The sequence below is a fragment of the Taudactylus pleione genome, unplaced genomic scaffold (genome assembly GCF_031769625.1).
Source record: "Taudactylus pleione unplaced genomic scaffold, aTauple2 ptg003137l, whole genome shotgun sequence".
NCBI lineage: Eukaryota > Metazoa > Chordata > Amphibia > Anura > Myobatrachidae > Taudactylus > Taudactylus pleione.
In genome coordinates, this window is record NW_028287496.1 from 3,470,925 (window position 1) to 3,495,843 (window position 24,919).

General features: G+C 50.8%; 1 protein-coding gene across 1 annotated transcript in view; it reads left to right on the forward strand.

Moving 5' to 3' along the window:
• LOC148430837 (alpha-2-macroglobulin-like protein 1) overlaps positions 1–24,919 on the forward strand; it is a 630,872-nt gene that overhangs the window by 22,068 nt on the left and 583,885 nt on the right. The window contains exon 3 of the mRNA XM_088466430.1: positions 1,970–2,153. Coding sequence (XP_088322556.1) covers positions 1,970–2,153 — 184 coding nt within the window. The remainder of the gene's footprint in view (positions 1–1,969; positions 2,154–24,919) is intronic.

The window sequence follows — 24,919 nt, forward strand, 5'->3', positions numbered from 1 at the left end:
GAGAGGTTGATATCTCCCAATTCTGGAGATAACCTGGGAGAACCTGTTAAGGGTACAAGCGATGAGAACAGGGGTAAGTATGGGTTATTGGGGTATATATAAATATTGTGTTGTAGAAGGAATAGGCCTAGATTGCTTGTAAAACGCATATGTAATTTTAGAGTGTTAATTTGGAAAACTGCAACATTTATAGAATATCTGCTAACTACTGTATGTGATTACTTTGTCCAAGAAGTCTTGTTTTAATAAATAACTGTAATAAACTTTTTTCGTTGTTGTGGTGTCCAGTTTCTCTGGTGGGACAAAGACTAATACAATTCCAATCCAGAAGGCACCCGAAAAGCCACATAGCCCTGATTCTAGGTATTCTGAGGACACTACCTTCCAGATTTCACAGTGAGTAAGGGTTACAATACTACAGAGGTAATATGTTTATTTTTTTAGAATTGGTGTCTTATTGTAGATTGTTGCGTCCCAGCCCCTTTCCCACTGTCTCTCTAACAGTCTCAAACCCACCGAGTCTCTCCATAGCCTCACCTTCCCCCACCTAGTGTCTCTCCAGCAGCCTCTGCCCAGACCCCTCCTGTGTCTCTCTATAGTCTCAACATTACTCTGTGTCCCTCCATAGCCTCAGCTCACCCCCCTTTGTCTCTCCATAGCCTTAGCTCACGCCCCTGTGTCTCTCCATAGCCTTAGCTCACCTTTTCAGCTCTATTTATTAACATTATTTTTACTAAAATAGAGTGAAAAAGGCTGTTTTGTGTTTTCACACCCTTTTCACATTATTTTAGTATCACCTATAGTTATTACAGGGCAATTGGAGTAGAATTCGTAAGATTCTACTCCAACCCCTAAGTATCACTTATTTTTAGTAATCAGATCGCACTTCCCATAATTGTAATGGGAATTGTGATCCAACCAAAGTTACTAAAAATAAATTGTAAAAAAATATCGGGGAAAGCCCTGTGATAATAACGCCACCTGGAGGTGGCGTTATCCAGGGTCTCCCCCGGTTACGGACTCCTGCTCTGCTCTAATGGGGAGAGCAGAGGCAGGAGTCGGTCCCAGTAATCAGCTGTGTGGTCTAAACAGATCCCACACTGATCACTGCTACACAGACCGCAAGCTGATACACTGTAAAAAATAGAAAAAAAAATTGTCAATTTTTTTTTTCACTTACCTGACTCCAGGGACCGGTGGTCGGGGCTCCGGTGATGTCTCCCCTCCAGTCAGCTGGTCTCCCATGCTGCACTGCGGGCCAGTCATCAGGTGATCGGGTCCCAGTGTAGTATGGGAGACCACCTGATCGGAGGCATGGAGGACATCACCAGGTGCCCGGATCATGCAGGTAAGTGTAATTAAGGGAGAGTGGGGTCCATGATTGTGGGGGGCAGGGCTTAGCACCGGGGGCGGAGCTTAGCACCGGGAAGGGGGGTAGCAGCGGCGGACGGTCGGTGCATAGCGGGCGCTTTGTCACGGTATTTTTTTCGAAAATACCGTGACTAGTGTGCGGATGGGATTCGCAGGGACAGAGCTGTATCGCAAGCTCTGTCCCTGCAAGGGATTTGTAGTAAATCCCTGTGATATTGCCAGAATACGCAATGCGAATTCACTCGGTAATATGACACTACAATCTGCATTCAATATGCGGATTGTAGTAAATAGAGCCCTTTGTCTCTGAGCAAACTCAGCCCTCCCCCTAAGTCTCTCCATAAACCCAGCTCACCACCCATGCCTCTCCAGAAGCCTCCTCATTGCAGTGGTGGCAGGCTCCTCACCAGTACTCTGAGAATAACTGAGGGTATTTTCTGCTTGTCATGAGTGAATGAAAGGTCCTTTGTACCCTGCCGTGATCGCTGCCGTGATTGGGGGGTGTAAATTTAGACCTCTAACCATAGTACAATGAGTGACCATGAAATCTGGGGCCGTGTTTTGGTATCAGAAGTAAAATATTTCTTCCCCATTGTAGATACTTTGCTGTGTTTATTCCACCGGACCTGTATTACCCATCGGAGGAGACTTTCTGCATCCACATTTCCAGGGGCCAAAGTAGATTCTCTCGTATATCTGTGGATCTAAAGATCGCTTCTAAATCCCAGACCCTGTATTCGGTGCAACCCAAAAGCCCCAGCTGGCACTGCCAGTCTTTCCAGGTAAAGTGTGAGCTCTGCAGTCAAGTGTTGGTTTCTATGGCAAATTCCAAAGTTTTTTATTAAATGGAAAATTAAATTAAACAATAGATAAATATCATCCAGAGAAGTTGTTATCAGCACAACAGCACCAGTTATTATCTAACATGTTTCAGTTTAGCAGACACGTGTGTAGAGAAGACATGTTGCTGGCAGAGTGATCTATTACATACAAAACATAGCATACACCACACACCATACACTACACACCACACACTATACACCACACATAATACACCACACACCACACACCATACACTATACACCACACATAATACACCACACACAACACACCACACATCATACACTATACACCACACATAATACACCACACAACATACACAATACACTATACACCATACACCACACATAATACACCACACACAACACACCACACATCATACACTATACACCACACATAATACACCACACACAACACTCTGATCTGAAATCGAGGCAAAACGTCATCATCCCGCCTTCCGGGTCTCGCGGGTTTTGGATCCTATATAAGGTACCTGCGTCGGCGCCATTTTCTCACTCGGCTGTGGACAGTGAAGAGGGAGGGTGGGAGTTAGGGCTGGCTGGGCTGTGTAGTGTAGTGTAGTGCAGAGTAGTGTTGTGCTGTGCTGTGCTGCGCTGTGCTGCTGTTGTACATAGGGGCTGTGTCCACTCCTTAAAGTCCATAGGGGCTGGCTGGACTGTGTTGTGCAGTCAGTTCTCCATAGGGGCTGTGTCCACTCCAAAGTCCTGTGCAGTGTCCCAGTCCTAAAGGGGTGCTGTAGTGTTGTCCAGGGGGTGCTCTGTCCATCAGGGGAGCTACCCCCAAGTGCTAAAAAAATAATATTTTTTCTGTGTTTGTGAATTGTGTGCGCAGTAGCCGCACGTGCATCAACAAAGTAGTGCCAAGCGTGCACCTGTGTCATAAGTAAAGGGCCAGCTGGCTTGACCGTTTAAGGGTGCTGTAACCCCCAAAGTACACTCCAAACCAAAAAAATATATATTTTCTGTGTTTGTGAATTGTGTGCGCAGTAGCCGCACGTGCATCAACAAAGTAGTGCCAAGCGTGCGCCTGTGTCATAAGTAAAGGGCCGGCTGGCTTGACCGTTAAAGGGTGCTGTAACCCCCAAAGTACACTCCAAACCAAATAACAAAATATTTTTCTGTGTTTGTGAATTGTGTGCGCAGTAGACGCACATGCATCAACAAAGTAGTGCCAAGCGTGCGCCTGTGTCATAAGTAAAGGGCCAGCTGGCTTGACCGTTAAAGGGTGCTGTAACCCCCAAAGTACACTCCAAACCAAAAAAAATATATATTTTCTGTGTTTGTGAATTGTGTGCGCAGTAGCCGCACGTGCATCAACAAAGTAGTGCCAAGCGTGCGCCTGTGTCATAAGTAAAGGGCCGGCTGGCTTGACCGTTAAAGGGTGCTGTAACCCCCTAAGTACACTCCAGTCCAAACCAAAAAAAAAATTATTTTCTGTGTTTGTGAATTGTGTGTGCAGTAGCCGCACGTGCATCAACAAAGTAGTGCCAAGCGTGCGCCTGTGTCATAAGTAAAGGGCCGGCTGGCTTGACCGTTAAAGGGTGCTGTAACCCCCAAAGTACACTCCAGTCCAAACCAAATAACAAATATTTTTTCTGTGTTTGTGAATTGTGTGCGCAGTAGCCGCACGTGCATCAACAAAGTAGTGCCAAGCGTGCGCCTGTGTCATAAGTAAAGGGCCGGCTGGCTTGACCATTAAAGGGTGCTGTAACCCCCAAAGTACACTCCAGTCCAAACCAAAAAAAAAAATATTTTCTGTGTTTGTGAATTGTGTGCGCAGTAGCCGCACGTGCATCAACAAAGTAGTGCCAAGCGTGCGCCTGTGTCATAAGTAAAGGGCCGGCTGGCTTGACCGTTAAAGGGTGCTGTAACCCCCAAAGTATACTCCAGTCCAAACCAAAAAAAAAATTATTTTCTGTGTTTGTTAATTGTGTGCAGTAGCCGCACGTGCATCAACAAAGGAGCAGCGCCAAGCGTGCGCCTGTGTCCCATAAGTAAAGAGCCGGCTGGCTCATTTCTTAAAGGGTGGTGTAACCCACAAAGTGCACTACTCTCCAGCAAAAATAAAAAAATATTTTCTGTGTTTAGCCGCACGTATATATCAAATCGATATAACATAAATGGAGGACCAAACTTTCTCCGATAAAAATAAAATAGAGAAAGATCAAGAACCACTTCCTCCTAGTGCTGAAGCTGCTGCCACTAGTCATGACATAGACGATAACATGCCATCAACGTCGTCTGCCAAGGCCGATGCCCAATGTCATAGTAGAGGGCACATACAATCCCAAATGACAAAGTTCAGGAAAATGACCTTGAAAAAAACATTTAAATCAGCTGCAGAGAAACGTAAACTTGCCAATATGCCATTTACGACACGGAGTGGCAAGGAACGGCTAATGTCGATCCCTAGTATGTTCATGACTAGTGGTTCAGCTTCACATGACGATGGAAGCCCTCCTCCCACTAAAAAAATCAAAAGAGTTAAGCTGGCAAAAGCACAGCGAAGAACTGTGCTTTCTAAGAAGATATCACAATTCCCCAAGGAGAGTCCAAGTGTGGTGGTGGTTGCGATGCCTGACCTTCCCAGCACTGGACGGGAAGAGGTGGCTCTTTCCACCATCTGCACGCCCCCTGCAAGTGCTGAAAGGAGCACCCACAGTCCACTTGCTGATATGCAAATTGAAGATGTCACTGTTGAAGTACAACAGGATGAGGATACTGGTGCAGCTGGCGCTGAGGAGGAAGTTGGCGAGGAGGATTCTGATGGTGATGTGGTTTGTTTAAATCAGGCTCCGGGGGAGACAGTTGTTGTCCGTGGGATGAAAAAGCCCATCACGGTCATGCCTGGGCAGAAGACCAAACATTCCACCTCTTTGGTCTGGCAATATTTCTATCCAAATCCGGACAACAACTGTCTTGCCATATGTACCATATGTAAAGGTGAAATAAGTAGGGGTAGGGACGTCAACCACCTAGGAACATCCTCCCTTATATGGCACCTACAGCGCGTTCATAAAAAGTTACTGTCAAGTTCAGAAACTTTGGCTAAGACCGTAAGCAGTCCAGGGACACCTAAATCCCGTTGTCCTGTTGTATCCAAGCGCCTGCAAACCACACCGTCAACTCCCTCCTCGTCAATTTCCTCCTTAGTCAGGATCGGAAGTAGTCCTGCAGGCCATGTCACTGGCATGACTGACTCTCCTTTCCGGGATTCCTCCCGGAGGATCCTGCTGCTGTTGCTGCTGCTGGGAGTCGTTCATCATCCCAGAGAGGAAATAGGAACACCACTACTTTTACTAAACAATTGACCCTCCAACAGTCCTTAGCGAGGAGGATGAAGTACGACAGCAGTCATCCTGAAGCAAAACGTATAACTGAGGCCTTGACTGCTATGTTGGTGTTAGACGTGCGTCCGGTATCCGCCATTAGTGCAGTGGGATTTAGACAATTGATGGAGGTAGTGTGTCCCCGGTCCCAAATCCCGTCTAGATTCCACTTCACTAGGCAGGCGATACCGAGACTGTTCAGAAACGTCAGAAAAAGTGTCCTCAGTGTCCTGAAAAATGCCATTGTTCACAATGTAACAGGGCAGACTAAGGACTATATGACTGTGACAGCCCACTGGGTAGATGTATCACCTTACGCAGCAACAGCAGCAGCGTCACCAGTAGCAGCATCTCAGAAACGCCAGCTCGTTCCAAGGCAGGCTACGCTGTGTATCACCGGTTTCAGTAAGAGGCACACCACCGGCAACCTCTTAGAGAAACTGAGGGAATTCATCGCCCAGTGGCTTACCCCACTTAGACTCTCCTGGGGATTTGTGATATCTGACAACGCCACCAATATTGTGCGAGCATTACATCTGGGCAAATTCCCATGTTTTGCTCACACAATAAACTTGGTGGTGCAGAATTTTCTGAAAAGCGACAGGGGCGTGCAGGAGACGCTTTGGGTGTTCGAAAAATTTCTGGCCACTTTCGCCATTCAGCGACTGCGTGCCGAAGACTGGAGCGCCAGCAAACACTCTTGAACCTGCCCCGCCATCACCTGAAGCAAGAGGTTGTGACGCGGTGGAACTCAACCCTCTATATGCTTCAGAGGATGGAGGAGCAGCAAAAGGCCATACAAGCCTATACATCCACCTATGACATAGGCAAAGGAAGGGGTATGCACCTGACTCAAGCGCAGTGGAGAATGATTTTCGTGTTGTGCAAGGTTCTCCAGCACTTCGAACTTGCCACACGTGAAGTCAGTTCAGACACTGCCAGCTTGAGTCAGGTCATTCCCCTCATCAGGCTTTTGCAGAAGCAGCTGGAGAAAGTGAAGGAGGAGCTAAGATGGAGCGATTCCGCTCGGCATGTGGGACTTGTGGATGAAGCCCTTCATTCGCTTTGCCAGGATTCCAGGGTGGTCAATCTGTTGAAATCAGACCACTACATTTTGTCCACCGTGCTCGATCCTAGGTTTAAAGCCTATGTGGTGTCTCTCTTTCCGGCCGACACAAGCCTGCAGAGGTGCAAAGACCTGCTGGTGAACACACTGTCAGCTGAAGCGGAACGTGACACGTCAACAGCTCCTTCTTCATTTTCTCCCGCAACTGGGGCTGCCAGGAAAAAACTTAGGTATCCTAAGCAACCCGCTGGCGGTGATGCAGGGCAGGCAGGACCAAGTTTGGACATCTGGTCCGGACTGAAGGACCTGGCAACAATTTCTGACATGTCTACTGTCACTGCATATGATACTGTCACCATTGACAGAATGGTGGAGGATTACATCGGTGACAGCATCCAAGTAGGCATGTCAGACAGTCCGTACCTGTACTGGCAGGAAAAAGAGGCAATTTGGATGCCCCTGTACAAATTGGCTCTATTTTACCTGAGTTGCCCCCCCTCCAGTGTGTACTCCGAAAGAGTGTTTAGTGCAGCCGGGAACCATGTCAGCGAAAGGCATAGGAGGTTGCTTCCACAGAATGTGGAGAAGATGATGTTCATCAAAATGAATTATCAGCTCTTCCAGGGAGACCAGCCTCCAGAACGTAAAGAGGGACCTGTGGTGGTGGATTCCAGTGGGGATGAGTTAATACTCTGTGAGGATGAGGATATACACACTGAAGAGGGTGAGGAATCGGTGGATGAGGAGGATGAGGATGACATCTTGCCTCCGTAGAGCCAGTTTGTCCAGGGACAGATTAATTGCCAGCTTGTTTTGTGGGGGCCCAAACGAACCAATCATTTCAGCCACAGTTGTGTGGCAGACCCTGGCGCTGAAATGATTGGTTTGTTAAAGTGTGCATGTCCTGTTTATACAACATAAGGGTGGATGGGAGGGCCCAAGGACAATTACATCTTGCACCTATTTTTTTTCTTTGCAGTATGTACTGTTTGGGGCCTAGTTTTTCAAACTGCCATCCTGTCTGCCACTGCAGTGTCACTCCTAGATGGGCCACGTGTTTGTGCCCCCCACTCGTGTCTCTTAGCATAGTCATCCAGCTACCTCGGTGCAACCTTTTGGATATAAAAACACTATTGTGAGGTGTGAGGTGTTCAGAATAGACTGGAAATGAGTGGAAATTAAGGCTATTGAGGTTAATAATAGCATAGGAGCAGAAAAACCTACAAATTCTGTGATTTTAGCTGTTTTTATGCTTTTTTGTCAAAAAAATACAGATCCAAAACACAAAACCCAGAACCCAAAACACGGAAGGGTGGTTTTGGCAAAACCAATCCAGATCCAAAACACGAAGAAAGATCCAGATCCAAAACCAATAAACAAAACACGAAAAGTGGCCGGTGCACACCCCTACTTCATACACCACACACCATATCCAGGGGTGGATTGGGCCACCGGGACACCAGGCCATTTCCCGCTGGGCCGGTCCCTATGCTCCCTGTAGTGGCTGGTGGTCCTCCTTTACTCACCCCTCCTGCCGGCTGCCACGATCGGAGCTCAGCTCAGCTCCGATCGGGCAGAAGTAGTACACTCTACACTGTAAATGAAAAAAAAATGGCCGTCGGGGGAGCTACTGCGCATGCCCAGCCGCAGCAGCTCCTCCCATAAGCCTTTGCGGAGCCAGTCAGTCACCACTGATGGCTCCGCCTCCAGCCCGACCGAAGGCCCGCCTCCAGGACATCTCCATTTGCACTGCAGTGTGGTCTGACTGATCTGCAAGCAGCCGTCCCAGCAGCGCAGCCTAGACAGAAGGTAGGTAATCAAGATATACTGTATATGTGCAAATAACACCCAGCTCTCTCCACCTATCCCACACAGCTCCAAAAAACCCCCTCCCAATCGCGGCACCCCACCCCCCACCCACACACGTCTTCTTTCCTGCTCCTCATAGCTCCAGACACTTCCCCCACCCCCAATAGCGGAACCCCCGACCCCCCCCTCCCCCACACACACAGGTCTCCTTTCCTGCTCCTCATAGCTCCAGACACTTCCCCTACCCCCAATACCAGCACCATTGACCCCCCCCCTCCCCTCCCCCACACACACAGGTCCTCTTTCCTGCTCCTCACCTCATCGCTCCAGACACTACCCCCACCCCCAATAGCGGCACCCCGACCCCCCCCTCCCCCACACACACAGGTCCTCTTTCCTCCTCCTCACCTCATAGCTCCAGACACTTCCCCCACCCCCAATAGCGGCACCCCCGACCCCCCCCTCCCCTCCACACACAGGTCCTCTTTCGTGCTCCTCACCTCATAGCTCCAGGCACTCCCCCCCCATACACACACATAAACAGGTCCCCCTTTCCTGCTCCTCACCTCATAGCTCCAAACATTTCCCCCATCCGCAGCCTCCCCGCCACACACACACAGCACCCTTTTCCTGCTCTCTCCTCACAGATCCAAACACTTCACCCACCCTCATCCTCAGCTCCCCCCATCCCCCTCCCCCACACAGGTCCCCTTAACTGGTAGAATAGTGTAAGTGACTAGGGTCCTCATTTATTAATGAGTGATGAAACTCGTTGCATATGATAATAGTGCTCCAGCCAATCACCCTCCCAACTGTCATCTGTTTGAAAAATGACAGTTGGGAGCTGATTGGCCGGAGCACCATTATCATACGCAATGGGCGGAATTCAATTGTTTTCGCCGCCCGCATCTCCCGTCTAAAGTGACAGGAGTTTGCGGGCCGCTATGCAAATGTTCCAGATTTTCCTGCTGATCGCGCCCAAAGTGGTTGGGTTTAGCTGCGTAAAGCAGCTAAACCCGACCAAAGTCCAGGGCGCGATCGCAAAAAGTGATGTTTGGGCGCCCAAACATGTCACTTTTCGCACATTTCAGCTCTCACCCCCCTGGGGCTGCGAGCTGAAATGTAGCGCTGTCAGCTGATCGTGCCCGACAGGAGCAAGAATTAAATAGCTCCGTCGGACGCGATAGGGGCAGGAATCAATTGAATTCCGCCCAATGAGTTGTATCACTTGTTGTGAATGATAGAACTCGTTAGTAAATGAGGCCCTTAAAAAGATTAAAAAGAGCAGAAATCCTACTAAAGTGCCAGCTGCAATGCTGTTTTCCGGCTTAGCTGAGTGCTAACAGCATTGTGGCCGTTACTTTGGTCGGAGGATGCCGGTTAGCTCGACCAAATACCCAGCTTAAGGCGCGGTCACTGGCATTCCCGACTTAAGTGGTTTTAGTGAGACTTGACAGGGCGGTCAATTGAATAGCGCCAGTAACTCCTACCCGGGGCTATTCAACATCGCACTGAATTGAATCGCCCCCTGTGTTAGTGTATACAGGTGGATCTGTTTACCGGTTATGCTGGAAACTGCGGTCGGGGAATAATGTGCAGTCATGTGATCTAGCATTCCTACTAGGCTGTTTCAGAGGGGCTCTGTGCCCTGCCCTATTTGTAAAGGGCAGAAAGCACCCTACCCTCCGGCGCGGCGCCCTGCTGAAACAAGCCTGTTCTGTCCCCACCCGCGGGCCGCAGTGTCCCGCGGGTGGGGTAAATGGTGGTGCAGCGGTCAGCTTCGGTGAGTGGATGCCGGGCGCATGCTCCCGGCATCCATTCACAGTGACTGCAGCGCTTGGGGGGCACTCCCCAAAGACTGACATAAAGGGGATGTGTCATAAAGACACGCTCCCTTTTCCTTGACCATGGCTCTTTTCGCCTTAGGCACGCGCAGAAGTGCCCTTTCTCTAGGTCCGGCACCGGATCTAGGGCCTCATTCAGACCCGGTCGCATGCGTTGTGTGCTTGCAAGCATCCCGATGTTTAGGCACTGCGCATGCGCGAGCCCCTCCGGGCGACTGAAGTTCAGATGGTACGGGGCTCGCAACAAGACGTGGCGGCTGTCGATGGTGAGTGACAGCTCGCCCCGTTTTGTGGGCGGTTAGGGGGGGTGGCTGGACAAACGAAGGCGTTCCCTTAGGAATGCCTGGCATTTATAGGGAGGCCTTACTGACATCACTACTGATGTCAGTAGTGGACTTCCTGCTCAATTAGAGCAGGAAGTCCACTTGGCCTTGCGGCAGCCTAGACCCTACCGTAGGGTCTCGTTGCAAGGTCGATGGTCGCAATTATCGCGATTGTCTCCTGGCTGCTCGCACAAGCTGTGGGTGGTCTCCCACAGCTTTGCGAGCGCCTGGAGAACAAAAAAAAAACACCCACAATCCCAGCGTGCGGGCAGCGGGTCGATGTTTGGCCACTGCGCATGCACACACCTGAGCCGGCTGCGACGTGCACATGCGCGAGACCCGGCTAGCGACGGGCTCTCCGTCGCTCCAGGTCTCGCACCAAAAGGGGGCGGCTGTCAATTTTGATTGACAGCTCGCCCATTTTGGAGGCGGGCAGGGGGCGCGGCTGGCCAAACAGAGGCGTTCCCGTTGGAACGCCTGCCGTTTGGAGGCGGCCCCACTGACATCACGAGTGATGTCAGTGGTGAGCCTCCGGCTCTATTAAGAGCCAGAAGCTCACTGGGGCTTGCGTGAACGAGACCCTACCGCAAGGGTCTTCGTCGCAAGCCCCAATGGTCGAGATTACAGCTTCTGTGCACACTGACAGTGGGTGTCTTTGTCCTTGCACATTCAGCTGCATGGATGTACACCAGGGAAGGGCTTTGTTGGCATTGGTATTAAGTCGCAGACGCAACTGCATCAAAAGATGCATGGACGGCCTCTACGGAAGGGAGTATCCCACTCCCCTCAACAGTCCCTGCCCCCTCAGCAGACCTGCCCCCATTAGGGCTGCTACCAGAATTTTTCCGGGCTGGTTTTTCATCCCAATCCGCCCCTTCACACACCACACACATCATACACCATACACCATACACCATACACTATACACCATACACCACACACATCATACACCATACACCATACACTATACACCACACACTATACACCACACACCATACACCACACACCATACACCACACACCATATACCACACACCTTACACCACACACCATACACCACACACCATACACCATACACCACACACCATACACCACACACCATATACCACACATCATACACCATACACCATACACCATACACTATACACCATACACCATGCACAACACACCACACACATCATACACCATACACCATACACTATACACCACACACTATACACCATACACCACACACCATACACCACACACCATATACCACACACCATACACCACACACCATACACCACACACCATACACCATACACCATATACCACACACCATACACCACACACCATACACCACACACCATACACCACACACCATACACCACACACCATACACCACACACCACACACCATACACCATACACCATACACTATACACCACACACCATACACCATACACTATACACCACACTCCATACACCACACACCACACACCATACACCACACACCATACACCACAACCTCTTTCACCAGGTGCATAATGTTCTGCTCCTGTTCTTACTAATTCATCTCACATTTAGGGGGAGATGTAACAAGCCTTGGAGAGATATAAAATGGAGAAGTTGCCCAAATCATCCAATCCACTTCTCAGTGTCATTTGTCTACTACAGTCTTTGAAATGACAGCAGGAATCTGATTGGTGCTCTGGATAACTTCTCCACTTTCTCTCTCTCCAAGGCTTCATACATCTCACTCGGGCTGAATACAAACACACATAGGGGAATATTCAATTAGGTGCAAATGTACCAAGAATCACACACTACAGAGTTTTGTTTTTCAATTGGGGGAGAGATTATTCATTTTTTGGGGGGGGCACTCAATTACACCTTCAGAGCAAGTCCAATTTTTCATAAAATCATTAGACTTAAGGCACACATCCACTAGACGATTAAATTGAGCGATTGAACGATAACGATATCGTTATCGTTCGATAATCATTTGAAAATCGTTTGCAGATTGTTTAAAAAATGTCTAAAACGACCAGTGATGCTCGCTCCCGCTGGTCGTTTAGACATCTATCGTCGTACAAATATGTTGTACAATCTGACGATATCGTCAGGTCCAGCATGTTTACAGATGATTGATGAGCCTGTACTGATCGACTGCTCGTTCAGTGCAGGCTCATCACAGACAGACAAACGACTGCACCATTACAATGTCATAATCCTGCAGTCTTTTGCCTGTCGTCTAGTGGATGTGTGCCATTAAACCCATAAGACACCCACCTAAAAATTAATTAACTGGAAAATTCCAGTTAGCTCAATTAGTCCAATTACATGACCTTATTGGCAACACTATCATCCTCCTCTGGAGCACGAACATCCTCTAGATCCTTCCTCTCATCTTCCAGCATCAACTGTGTCAGGCTCAGGAGCTCTCCGCATCCACAGGTATCGGATCTGATTACCGCACCCCTCTGATATCTGCACCAGGCACTTGCACCCCCTACTATGCCTGCACCTGTTCCCTGCACCCTTCCAATCTCTGCACCTGGTCCATGCACCCCTCCAATCCCTGCACCTGGTCCATGCACCCTTCCAATCCCTGTACCTGGTCCATGCACCCCTCCAATCTGCATCTGGTCCCATCACCCCTCCAATCCCTGCACCTGGTCCCTGCACCACTCCAATCTCTGCAACTGGTCCATGCACCCTTCCAATCCCTGTACCTGGTCCCCACACCCCTCCGCTTCCAGCATCCCTCCGATCTCTGCACCCCCTTGAATCCCTACACCTGGTCCCCACAACCATCGATCTCTGCACCCCCTCGAATCCCTACACCTGGTCCCCACAACCCTCGATCTCTGCACCCCCTACAATCCTTGCACCTGGTCCCCAAATCCCTCCACTCTCCTACACCCCTCCAATCTGTGCACCTGGTCCCCACAACCCTCAAATCTCTGCACCTGTTCCCCGCACCCCTCCGATCCATTGACCTCTACAATCCCTGCACCTGGTCCCTGCAACCCTCCAATCCCGGCACCCCTCCAATCTCTGCATATTGTCCCCACACCCCTCTGATCCCTACACCCGGTCCCTGCACACCTCCAATCCCGCCTGCCCAACAATCTCTTCACATGTTCCCCTCACCCCCCCTGGTCCCAGAACCCATCCAAGCCTTGCACCTGGTCCCCACAACCCTCCATTCCTTGTACTTGGTCCCGGCACCCCTCTGATCCCCACACCACTCCAATCCCTGCACCTGGTCCCCACAACCCTCAAACTCCTGCACCTGGTCCCCACATCACTCCGATCCCTGCACCCCTCCAATACCTGCACCTGGTCCCCACACCCCTCCAATCCCTGCACCCCTCCAATCCCTGCATCTGGTCATCACAACCCTCCGATCACTACACCTGGTCCCTACACCCCTCCGATCCTTGGCACCCCCTTCAATCCCTGCACCAGGTCCCAACAACCCTCCGATCCCTGTACTTGGTCCCAGCACCCCTCCAATCCCTACACCTGGTCCCAACATCCCTCCGATCCCTGCACCTGGTCCCCGCAACCCTCTGATCTCTGCACCCCCTCCAATCTCTGCACCTGGTCCCCACAACCCCCAAATCCCTGCACCTGGTCCCCACAACCCTCAAATACCTGCACCTTGTCCCCACACTCCTCCTATCCCTGCACCCCTGCAATCCTTGCACCTTTTTCCAGCACCCCTACAATCTCTACATATGGTCCCCACAGCCCTCCGATCCCTGCACCTGGTTCCGGCACCCCTCCAATCTCTGCACCCCTCCAATCCCTGCACTTGGTCCCAGCACCGCTCCTATCTCTGCATATGGTCTCAACAGCCCTCCAAATCCTGCGCGTGGTCCCTGCACCACTCCAATCACTGCACATGGTCCCTCCACCCCTCCAATCTCAGCACCTGGTCCCAGGACCACTCCAATCCCTGCACCTGGTCCCCACACCCCTCAAATCACTGCACCTTGTCCCAGCACCCCTACAGTCCCTGCACCTGGTCCCCACAACGCTCTAATCTCTGCACCTGGTCCCAGCACCCCTCCGATCCCTGCACCTGGTCCCCGCACCCCTCTAATCCCTGCACCTGGTCCGCGCACCCCTCCAATCTCTGCACCTGGTCCCAACACCCCTCCACTCCCTTTACCTGGTCCCAGCACCCCCCCAAACCCTGCACTTGGTCCCTGCACCCCTCTGATCCCTGCACCTGGTCCACACACCCCTCCAATCTCTGCACCTGGTCCAAGCACCCCTCCCTATCTCTGCACCTGGTCCCCGCACACCTTCAATACCTCCACCTGGTCCCATCACCCCTTTGATCTCTGCACCTGGTGCCCACAACCCTCCAATCCCTGAACATGGTTCCAGCAGCCCTCTGATCCCAGTATATGGTCCCCACTACCCTCCGATCTCTGCACCTGGTCCCTGCAGCCCTCCAATCAATGTACCTGGTCCTAGCACGCATCAATTCTGTGCACCTGGTCTCTACAACCCTCCAATCCCTGCACCTGGTCCCAGCACACAACTGATCCCTGCACCTGGTCCACACAACCCTCCAATCTCTGACCCTCATCCCCGCACTCCTCCGATCCCTACACCTGGTCCCCACAACCCTCCAATCCCTGCACCTGGTCCCAGCACCCCTCCAATCCCTGCACCTGGTCCCCACAATACTTCAATCCCTGCACCTGGTCCCAGCACCCCTCCGATCCCTGCACATGGTCCCCACAACACTCCAATCTCTGCACTCCCTCCAATCCCTGCACCTGGTCCCCACAACCCTCCGATCTCTGCACCTGGTCCCCACACCACTCCGATCCATGGACCACTCCAATCCTTGCAACTGACCTGGTCCCCACACCCCTCCAATATCTGCACTTTGTCCCAGCACCCCCCCAATCCCTGCACCTGGTACCCACAATGCTCTAATCTCTGCACCTGGTCCAAGCAGCCCTTCGATCCCTGCACCTGATTCCAGCACCCCTCTAATCCCTGCATCTGGTCGCCGCACCCCTCTAGTCTCTGCACCTGGTCCCCGCACTCCTCTAAACCCTGCACCTGGTTCCCGCACCCCTCCAATCTCTGCACCTGGGCCCAGCACCCCTCCAATCCCTTCAGCTGGTTCCAGCACCCCTCCAATCCTTTCACCTGGTCCCCGCACCCCTCTGATCCCTGCACCTGGTCCCCACACCCCTCCAATCTCTGCACCTGGTCCAAGCACCCCTTCCTATCTCTGCACCTGGTCCCCGCACACCTCCAATCCCTCCACCTGGTCCTACCACCCCTTTGATCTCTGCACTTGGTGCCCACATCCCTCCAATCCCTGAACATGGTTCCAGCACCCCTCTGATCGCAGTACATGGTCCCCACTACCCTCCGATCTCTGCACCTGGTCCCTGCACACCTCCAATCTTTGCACCTGGTCCTAGCACCCCTCCGATCCCTGCACCTGGTCTCTACAACTCTCCAATCCCTGCATCTGGTCCCAGCACCACACTGATCCCTGCACCTGGTCTACACAACACTCCAATCACTGAAACTGGTCACCACAACCCTCCAATTCCTGCAGATTGTCCCCATAATCCTACAATCTCTGCACCTGGTCCCGCCACCCCTCTGATCCCTGCACCTGTTCCCCACAAGCCTCCAATCCCTGCACCTGGTCCCCACAACTCTCCAATCCCCACATCTGAATCCAGCACCCGTATGATACCTGCACCTGGTCCACACAGCGCTCCAATCCCTGCACCTGGTCCCAGCACCCCTCTGATCCCTGCACCTGGTGTCCACAACCCTCCAATCCCTGAACATGGTTCCAGAACCAATCTGATCCCAGTACATGGTCCCCACTACCCTCTGATCTCTGCATCTGGTCCCTGCACACCTCCAATCTCTGCACCTGGTCCCTGCACACCTCCAATCTCTGCACCATGTCCTAGCACCCCTCCGATCCCTGCACCTGGTCTCTACAACCCTCCTATCCCTGCATCTGGTCCCAGCACCCCACTGATCCCTGAAACCTGGTCTACACAACCCTCCAATCACTGAAACTGGTCACCACAACCTTCCAATCCCTGCAGATGGTCCCCACAGCCCTCCAATCCCTCCACCTGGTCCCGGCAACCCTCCGATCTCTGCACCTTGTCCCAGCACCCCCCAATCTCTGCATGTGGTCCCCACTGCCTTGCACCTGGTCCCAGCACCCCCCAATCTCTGCATGTGGTCCCCACTGCCCTCCGATTTCTGCACCTGGTCCCGGCACCCCTCTGATCTCTGCACCCCTCCAATCCCTGAACTTTGTCCCCACACCCCTCCAATCCCTGAACCTGGTCTCCACAACCTGGTCTCCACAACCCATCTCTGCACTCCCTCCAATCTCTGCACCTGGTCCCCACAACCCTCCAATCCATGGACCCCTCCAAACCTTGCAACTGGTCCCCACACCCCTTCAATCCCTGCACCTGGTCCCCTCAACCCTCAAATCCCTGCACCTTATTCCCACACCCCTCTGATCCCTGCACCGCTCCAATACTTGGACTTTGTCCCAGCACACCTCCAATCTATGCATATGGTCCCCACAGCCCTCCAATTCCTGCACCTGGTCCCGGCACCCCTCCAATCTCTGCACCCCTCCAAGTCCTGCACTTGGTCCCCACACCCCTCCAATCCCTGCACCTGGTCCCCACAACCCTCCATTCCCTTCACTTGGTCCCAGCACCCCTCTGATCCACAAACCCCTCCAATCCCTGCACCTGGTCCACACAACCCTCACATTCCTGCATCTGGTCCCCACGTCACTCCAATCCCTGCACCCCTCCAATCTTTGCACCTGGTCCCCACAACCCTCATCCCTGCACCTGGTCCCTGCATCACTCTGGTCCGTGCACCCCTCCAATCTCTGCACCCCTCCAATCCCTGCACCTGGTCCCCACAACCCTGATCCCTCACCTGGTCCCCACACCACTCTGAGCCCTGCACCCTTCCAATCCCTGCATCTAGTCCCCACAGCCCTCCAATCCCTGCACCCCTCCAATCCCTGCACCTGGTCCCCACAACCCTCCGATCACTACACTTGGTCCCTGCACCTCTCCGATCCCTGGCACCCCCTTCAATCCCTGCACCTGGTCCCAACAACCCTCTGATCTCTACACCCCCTCCAATCCTTGCACCTGGTCCCCTCAAACCTCCGATCTCTGCACCCCCACTGATCCCTGCACATGGTCCCAACAACCCTCTAATCCCTGCACTTGGTCCCAGCACCCCTCCAATCCCTGCAGCTGGTCTCCACAACCCTCCGATCTCTGCACCCCCTCGAATCCCTACACCTGCTTCCCGCAACCCTCTGATCTCTGCACCCCCTCCAATCGCTGCACCTGGTCCCCACAACCCTCATATCCCTGCACCTGGTCCCCGCAACCCTCCGATCTCTGCACCCCTCCAATCCTTCCACTTGGTCCCAGCACCCCTCCTACCTCTGCATATGGTCCCCACAGCCCTCCACTTGGTCCCGACACCCCTCTGAACTCTGCACCCCTCCAATCCCTGCACTTGGTCCCCACACCCCTCCAAACCCTGCACTTGGTCCCAGCACCCCTCCAATCTCTTCATATCAGCCCTCATTCTGCTGTATCCAAAAACCGGGTGGGTAGAGTAGGAAGACCCACAATGAAGGGATTGCAGCCTGCAATTGGTTATCCAGCACGAAATTACATATCGTGTTGGCAACAGTGCATATGTCCAGTTTGCTCTTTACAGTAGGAGGTTGGAGTTACAGATGAGGGAGGGGCTTCAAGCATCTGTAAGGAAGGGTTGGGGGACGGGCTGCTGGCCAAAATCCCGACGCCATCATCCTGACTAGGTTAGAATGCTAACGCCTCCCAGGTAAGTAAGCCTAACCTAACCCCTAATTCTACCCCTAACCATCCCTGTGTCTAAACCTAACCTCCCCTCCTTGTGCCTAAACTGAACCCTGCCTCCCGGGGGCCTAAACCAACACCCCCGCAGCCTAACCCTAACCTTCCCCCTAACCCCAGTACTTACCTTCAGGATTTCCGCTGTCGGTCAGCATTCTGACCGCATCCCATCAGGAATCAGCGCTGCAGTAAAATGTCAGGGGAAAGCTGGGTTCTACCCATTCTTTTCGTATAATAAGAACGCGTACGCACCTTCTATCATGTCTGTAGGATGAAAACTGGTTGAATCAAAGGATCGCACCTATGTGCAGTTTAATATTAATCTGATATGACTGGGCCAGGTCAGACCAAAAGTGCAGAGTGTACGCACCTTCCCTGCGATTCTACACCAGCGGCAGATGGTATGGTTGTAAAGGGCGGGGTTTACAATGAACACAGAAAAAAAGGGATTTGCCCCCCAGCACACTGCAGCAAAATCAACAAAAAATACTTAAATCCTACATAATAATAGAGATTCAGAGGTATTAGTTACATACATTTGCAAATATATGAATAAGCGCCAGGCCAATCATCAAGGCAACTCTATACCAGCATCCCTAACATTAAGGGGTTCACGTCCGAGAAGCAGGGTACCCCAAAAAATTCCAGGCAAGGACCATCCCCAGAGCATCACACGAAAATTTGTAATTATATGACCCAGAGTGGGTGCTACTATTATATAGCAATAATTATTTTGGGGTGAGCGTTTGGGAGTGGGGCCCCCGGAGTTGTACTGGCTGGACCTTTTTCAGAGCATCACCACTTAATTCACATAGAATATTTTCATCACTTTTCTAATTGTTTGTTTATTATTTATGTAATTTTAAATCTTTCTAATTTCATTAACACTTATTGATTTATCCTTACACATCTATCCTTTACACTTCACTATCATCTTTTTCCCCTTTTTGTGTGATGCCCTGGGGATGGTCCTTGGCTGGAATTTTTTGGGGTACCTTGCTTCTCGGACGTGAACAGCTTAATGTTAGGGACGCCAGTATAGAGGAGCCTTGACGATTGGCCTGGCGCTTATTCATATATTTGCAAATGTATGTAACTATTACCTCTGAATCGCTATTATTATGTAGGATTTAAGTATTTTTTCTTGATTATGCTACAGTGTGCAGGGGGGCAAATCCCTTTTTTTCTGTCTCCATCACTATATGAAATACAGTCATGTTGTTGTAAAGATTTGTCCTTTTATTGTTATCTCGACTGTATTTAGCTACTGATACAGCAGTAATACAATTATTAAGTGTCACTCACTAACTGCTCTCTGCTATACAGCATGGTATCAGGGCCATAAGTAGGCTAGTGCGACCAGGGCACCATAGGGCAGGGGGTGCTGTTTGGGCCTGTCAGTTTTCATGTTTATTATTATTCTCACTTGTAGCTTCCTCTTCTCTTATCCCCAGCATCTCCTGGCCTCCCCTATCTCTTCCCTGGCCCTTCCCCATGAGGCCATGGCCCTCTCTCAGGTGTACTATATTATGTCCCTATTTATCCCCAGCATCTCCTGGCCTCCCCTATCTCTTCCCTGGCCCTTCCCCATGAGGCCATGGCCCTCTCTCAGGTGTACTATATTATGTCCCTATTTATCCACAGCATCTCCTGGCCTCCCCTATCTCTTCCCTGGCCCTTCCCCATGAGGCCATGGCCCTCTCTCAGGTGTACTATATTATGTCCCTATTTATCCCCAGCATCTCCTGGCCTCCCCTATCTCTTCCCTGGCCCTTCCCCATGAGGCCATGGCCCTCTCTCAGGTGCAGTATATTATGTCCCTATTTATCCCCAGCATCTCCTGGCCTCCCCTATCTCTTCCCTGGCCCTTCCCCATGAGGCCATGGCCCTCTCTCAGGTGCACTATATTATGTCCCTATTTATCCCCAGCATCTCCTGGCCTCCCCTATCTCTTACCTGGCCCTTCCCCATGAGGCCATGGCCCTCTCTCTGGTGCACTATATTATGTCCCTATTTATCCCCAGCATCTCCTGGCCTCCCCTATCTCTTCCCTGGCCCTTCCCCAAGAGGCCATGGCCCTCTCTCAGGTGCACTATATTATGTCTCTATTTGTCCCCAGCATCTCCTGGCCTCCCCTATCTCTTCCCTGGCCCTTCCCCATGAGGCCATGGCCCTCTCTCAGGTGCACTATATTATGTCCCTATTTATCCCCAGCATCTCCTGGCCTCCACTATCTCTTCCCTGGCCCTTCCCCATGAGGCCATGGCCCTCTCTCAGGTGCACTATATTATGTCACTATTTATCCCCAGCATCTCCTGGCCTCCCCGATCTCTTCCATGGCCCTTCCCCATGAGGCCATGGCCCTCTCTCAGGTGCACTATATTATGTCCCTATTTATCCCCAGCATCTCCTGGCCTCCCCTATTTCTTCCCTGGCCCTTCCCCATGAGGCCATGGCCCTCTCTCAGGTGCACTATATTATGTCCCTATTTATCCCCAGCATCTCCTGGCCTCCCCTATCTCTTCCCTGGCCCTTCCCCATGAGGCCATGGCCCTCTCTCAGGTGTACTATATTATGTCCCTATTTATCCCCAGCATCTCCTGGCCTCCCCTATCTCTTCCCTGGCCCTTCCCCATGAGGCCATGGCTCTCTCTCAGGTGCACTATATTATGTCCCTATTTATCCCCAGCATCTCCTGGCCTCCCCTATCTCTTCCCTGGCCCTTCCCCATGAGGCCATGGCCCTCTCTCAGGTGCACTATATTATGTCCCTATTTATCCCCAGCATCTCCTGGCCTCCCCTATCTCTTCCCTGGCCCTTCCCCATGAGGCCATGGCTCTCTCTCAGGTGCACTATATTATGTCCCTATTTATCCCCAGCATCTCCTGGCCTCCCCTATCTCTACCCTGGCCCTTCCCCATGAGGCCATGGCTCTCTCTCTGGTGCACTATATTATGTCCCTATTTATCCCCAGCATCTCCTAGCCTCTCCTATCTCTTCCCTGGCCCTTCCCCATGAGGCCATGGCCCTCTCTCAGGTGCACTATAGTATGTCCCTATTTATCCCCAGCATCTCCTGGCCTCCCCTATCTCTTCCCTGGCCCTTCCCCATGAGGCCATGGCCCTCTCTCAGGTGCACTATATTATGTCCCTATTTATCCCCAGCATCTCCTGGCCTCCCCTATCTCTTCCCCGGCCCTTCCCCATGAGGCCATGGCCCTCTCTCAGGTGTACTATATTTTGTCCCTATTAATCCCAAGCATCTCATGGCCTCCCCTATCTCTTCCCTGGCCCTTCCCCATGAGGCCATGGCTCTCTCTCAGGTGCACTATATTATGTCCCTATTTATCCCCAACATCTCCTGGCCTCCCCTATCTCTTCCCTGGCCCTTCCCCATGAGGCCATGGCCCTCTCTCAGGTTCACTATATTATGTCACTATTTATCCCCAGCATCTCCTGGCCTCCCCGATCTCTTCCATGGCCCTTCCCCATGAGGCCATGGCCCTCTCTCAGGTGCACTATATTATGTCCGTACTTAAAATATGGATGGGGGGGGGGGCACCAAAAAGTCTAGTTATGGCTCTGCATGGTATGTGCTGATGTATGGTACGTGGCGAATGCTTACACCCTGTACACCTTCCTTCTGATGCTACAGCATATGTACTAGGTTAATGGCAGTATAAATGAACACATATATAGTGCCTCTTCCCATTATTCAGTACAGCTGTTATTATTATACTTCAGCTCCACTACAGCTCATGTGTGCTGTATTCTAGGTAACTATGACATACACATCTCATCTATGTACCTTAAAATAGCAAAAGAGTTTGTCAAATCCATTTTATGTTGAAGGTTCTCCATACAGTACAACTTTCTTAGTATTTAATCCCAGCAAAAAATAAACTGCAGCTTATAGGGCGATGTGATGCCCCATTGGGACGATCCATATATGTGCCCTCTATATTATTTGTGATGTTGGGGTATATTACTGATAGGGACATTCATGTGTACATTGGGCTGCATTGGTGACTGTGGACAATTTGGCCAGTTGCAGGAGCAGGTACATGGGCCGCCACCCGTGAACTGTCTCGTGGTCTCGGAGAGAAACATCTGGGACACCCAGGAGGATGGATAAAAAGGAGATTTACCAGCCGTTAAATGGTCCAAAGGGAACTGTAGTTCCAGCATTCTGCACCATTCAGCTTTACCTTCCATGTGCCGCACAGATGAAATGCTTGTCAGTGAGGACAGTCGACAGCCTAGGTGTCAGTTAGGTGTCCCGCTGACCATTCACTCTGGAAGTCTAGAACCACTCATTAGCTGCAGTAACCCCTAAATCAGCTGGAGGGAGTAACAGCCAGGACCTATTACCCAGTGAATAAACATTTGTAGCGCAGATAGGATGTTATATAAACTGCCTTCAAATGCTACCTGTGTCTCATTAATCCCTATTAGTAAGGAAGGCTGCCCAGCAATATCACAGGCAAGAACTTTGTGCTAAAATACTTGTTAGATATATCCGAACAGACAACCTATGCCCCCATAAACTCCTCCAGGAATAATATTGCCAGGGAGCTTAAATACATTGTAGAAGTGGAAAAAGTTAGATTGGCGTTCTTACATCACCACAGATAGGAAGAGTTTCAACCGTCAGTGGAAATGTAAATTCATCTCCAGCCTCACAGCAGTTACATAGCTTCTCAGGACAGCACCTTAGCCCTAGCTGATATCTTTGGAGTATCATAGAGTAATTGATTCAGTTCACTAAAACTAATCATTTAGTGTCCACAAGACAAATCTTCGGGAAGCACCATGCCAGTATGTACTTTGTTAGGGGCATGGTGGCCACAGTTTGTAGCCCATGGGTGTCCGAATAAACAGGGTCACTCTGCCAGCTTTACTCAACACTGGATCACAAGTCACAACTATACAATTAGCAGAATTTGTACAGCATTGGGGAGAAAGAAAAGTAACTTCACCACCCCCATCCTGGTTAAATCTAATAGCCAGTAATGTTTACAGATCACTTGTCATGTCTACTGGGAAGCTGATATGAAAATCAGACAGACGGCATTATCAAAGCAAGTCTGCCTTATTGCAATGCTTCTAGATAACAATCTCCCGCCAGTGATCATTGTGATGAATATCCTGCAGAACTGTCCCAAAGAACTGCTTACCACTCTGAAAGGCCAATTACAGACAGTGGCACAAATGATAGGAGATCACTATGACTGACCATTCAGCTCCTTCAAGGTCAGCACAAATTCGCCAACGCTAAAGAAGACGTTGGTGAAGCCAGAATTGCAGATCAAAGGCCCATTATTCTCCAAGCCAACTCAGAGAATATGATTGGCCGCAAGGCTAGGATTGGGCCTGGTGGAAGAGATTACCAAGTGATCCTGGAGCCCTGTGAAGAGAATGGAACCAATCAGTTTGCTGTGGCTCACACGTTAACCCGAGTTGAACAGGGAAAAGTCCCTGTAAGAATCTTGAACCCACATGACCATTTTATTAGATTGTTTTGCAAATGTCCAGTAGCCAAGTTGTTACAGACAACTTTCCAAGATTTAATTAGAGTTGAATCCACCATAATCCAAGTCTGATCATTGACAACCAGTTGAAAACACTGAAAGAACCTGCTTGGCGGAAAAAGATTGAGGATTTGAGGCCCAGATACCTCAGAAGAGGAGAAATTGGGAGCCGAATGGATTGTCCTGCAAAATGAAAATACTTTTAGTAAATATCTCATTGGTAAGGTGGAAGGAGTCCAACATTACATACCACGGGAACGGCTCCTTCTATTTGCAAAATAAATCGGGCCTTACCCCCAGCCCTGTGCCAACCCATTAGACAAATGATAAAAAAGATTAAGGAGTTTTAAGTCATGAAGGAGAATCTCAGCCCTTGGCCAACACCTTTGGTGCTGGTATGAAAGAAACATGGCAGTTTACGATTCTACATTGATTATCGCAAACTCAACCAGGCTACTTACCATCATGCATTTCCCTTACCGAGATCAGAGGAATCGCTGGCTGCCTTGAAGACTGATACATATTCAATGGATCTCACCAGCGGATATTGGCAAGTAGCCATGGTTCCTGAAGATCGAGAAAAAACAGCCTTTACAACCCCAGTGGGGTTGTTTGAGTTCGACCGATTGCCATTTTGATTATGCCCTGGCAACTTTTCAGAGGGTAATGGGGCACTGTTTAGGGCACAGGAATTTTGATATGGTCTTGCTCTACAGTATCTCCATGACATCATTATCTTCTCCAAAACTTTTAGCGAACATTTACAGCATGTGGAAAAAGTTTTCAAGCAACTGGCCAAATATGGTCTTAAAGTCAAATCATGTAAGTGTCATCTCCTGAAGGCAGAAGTGTAATACTTGG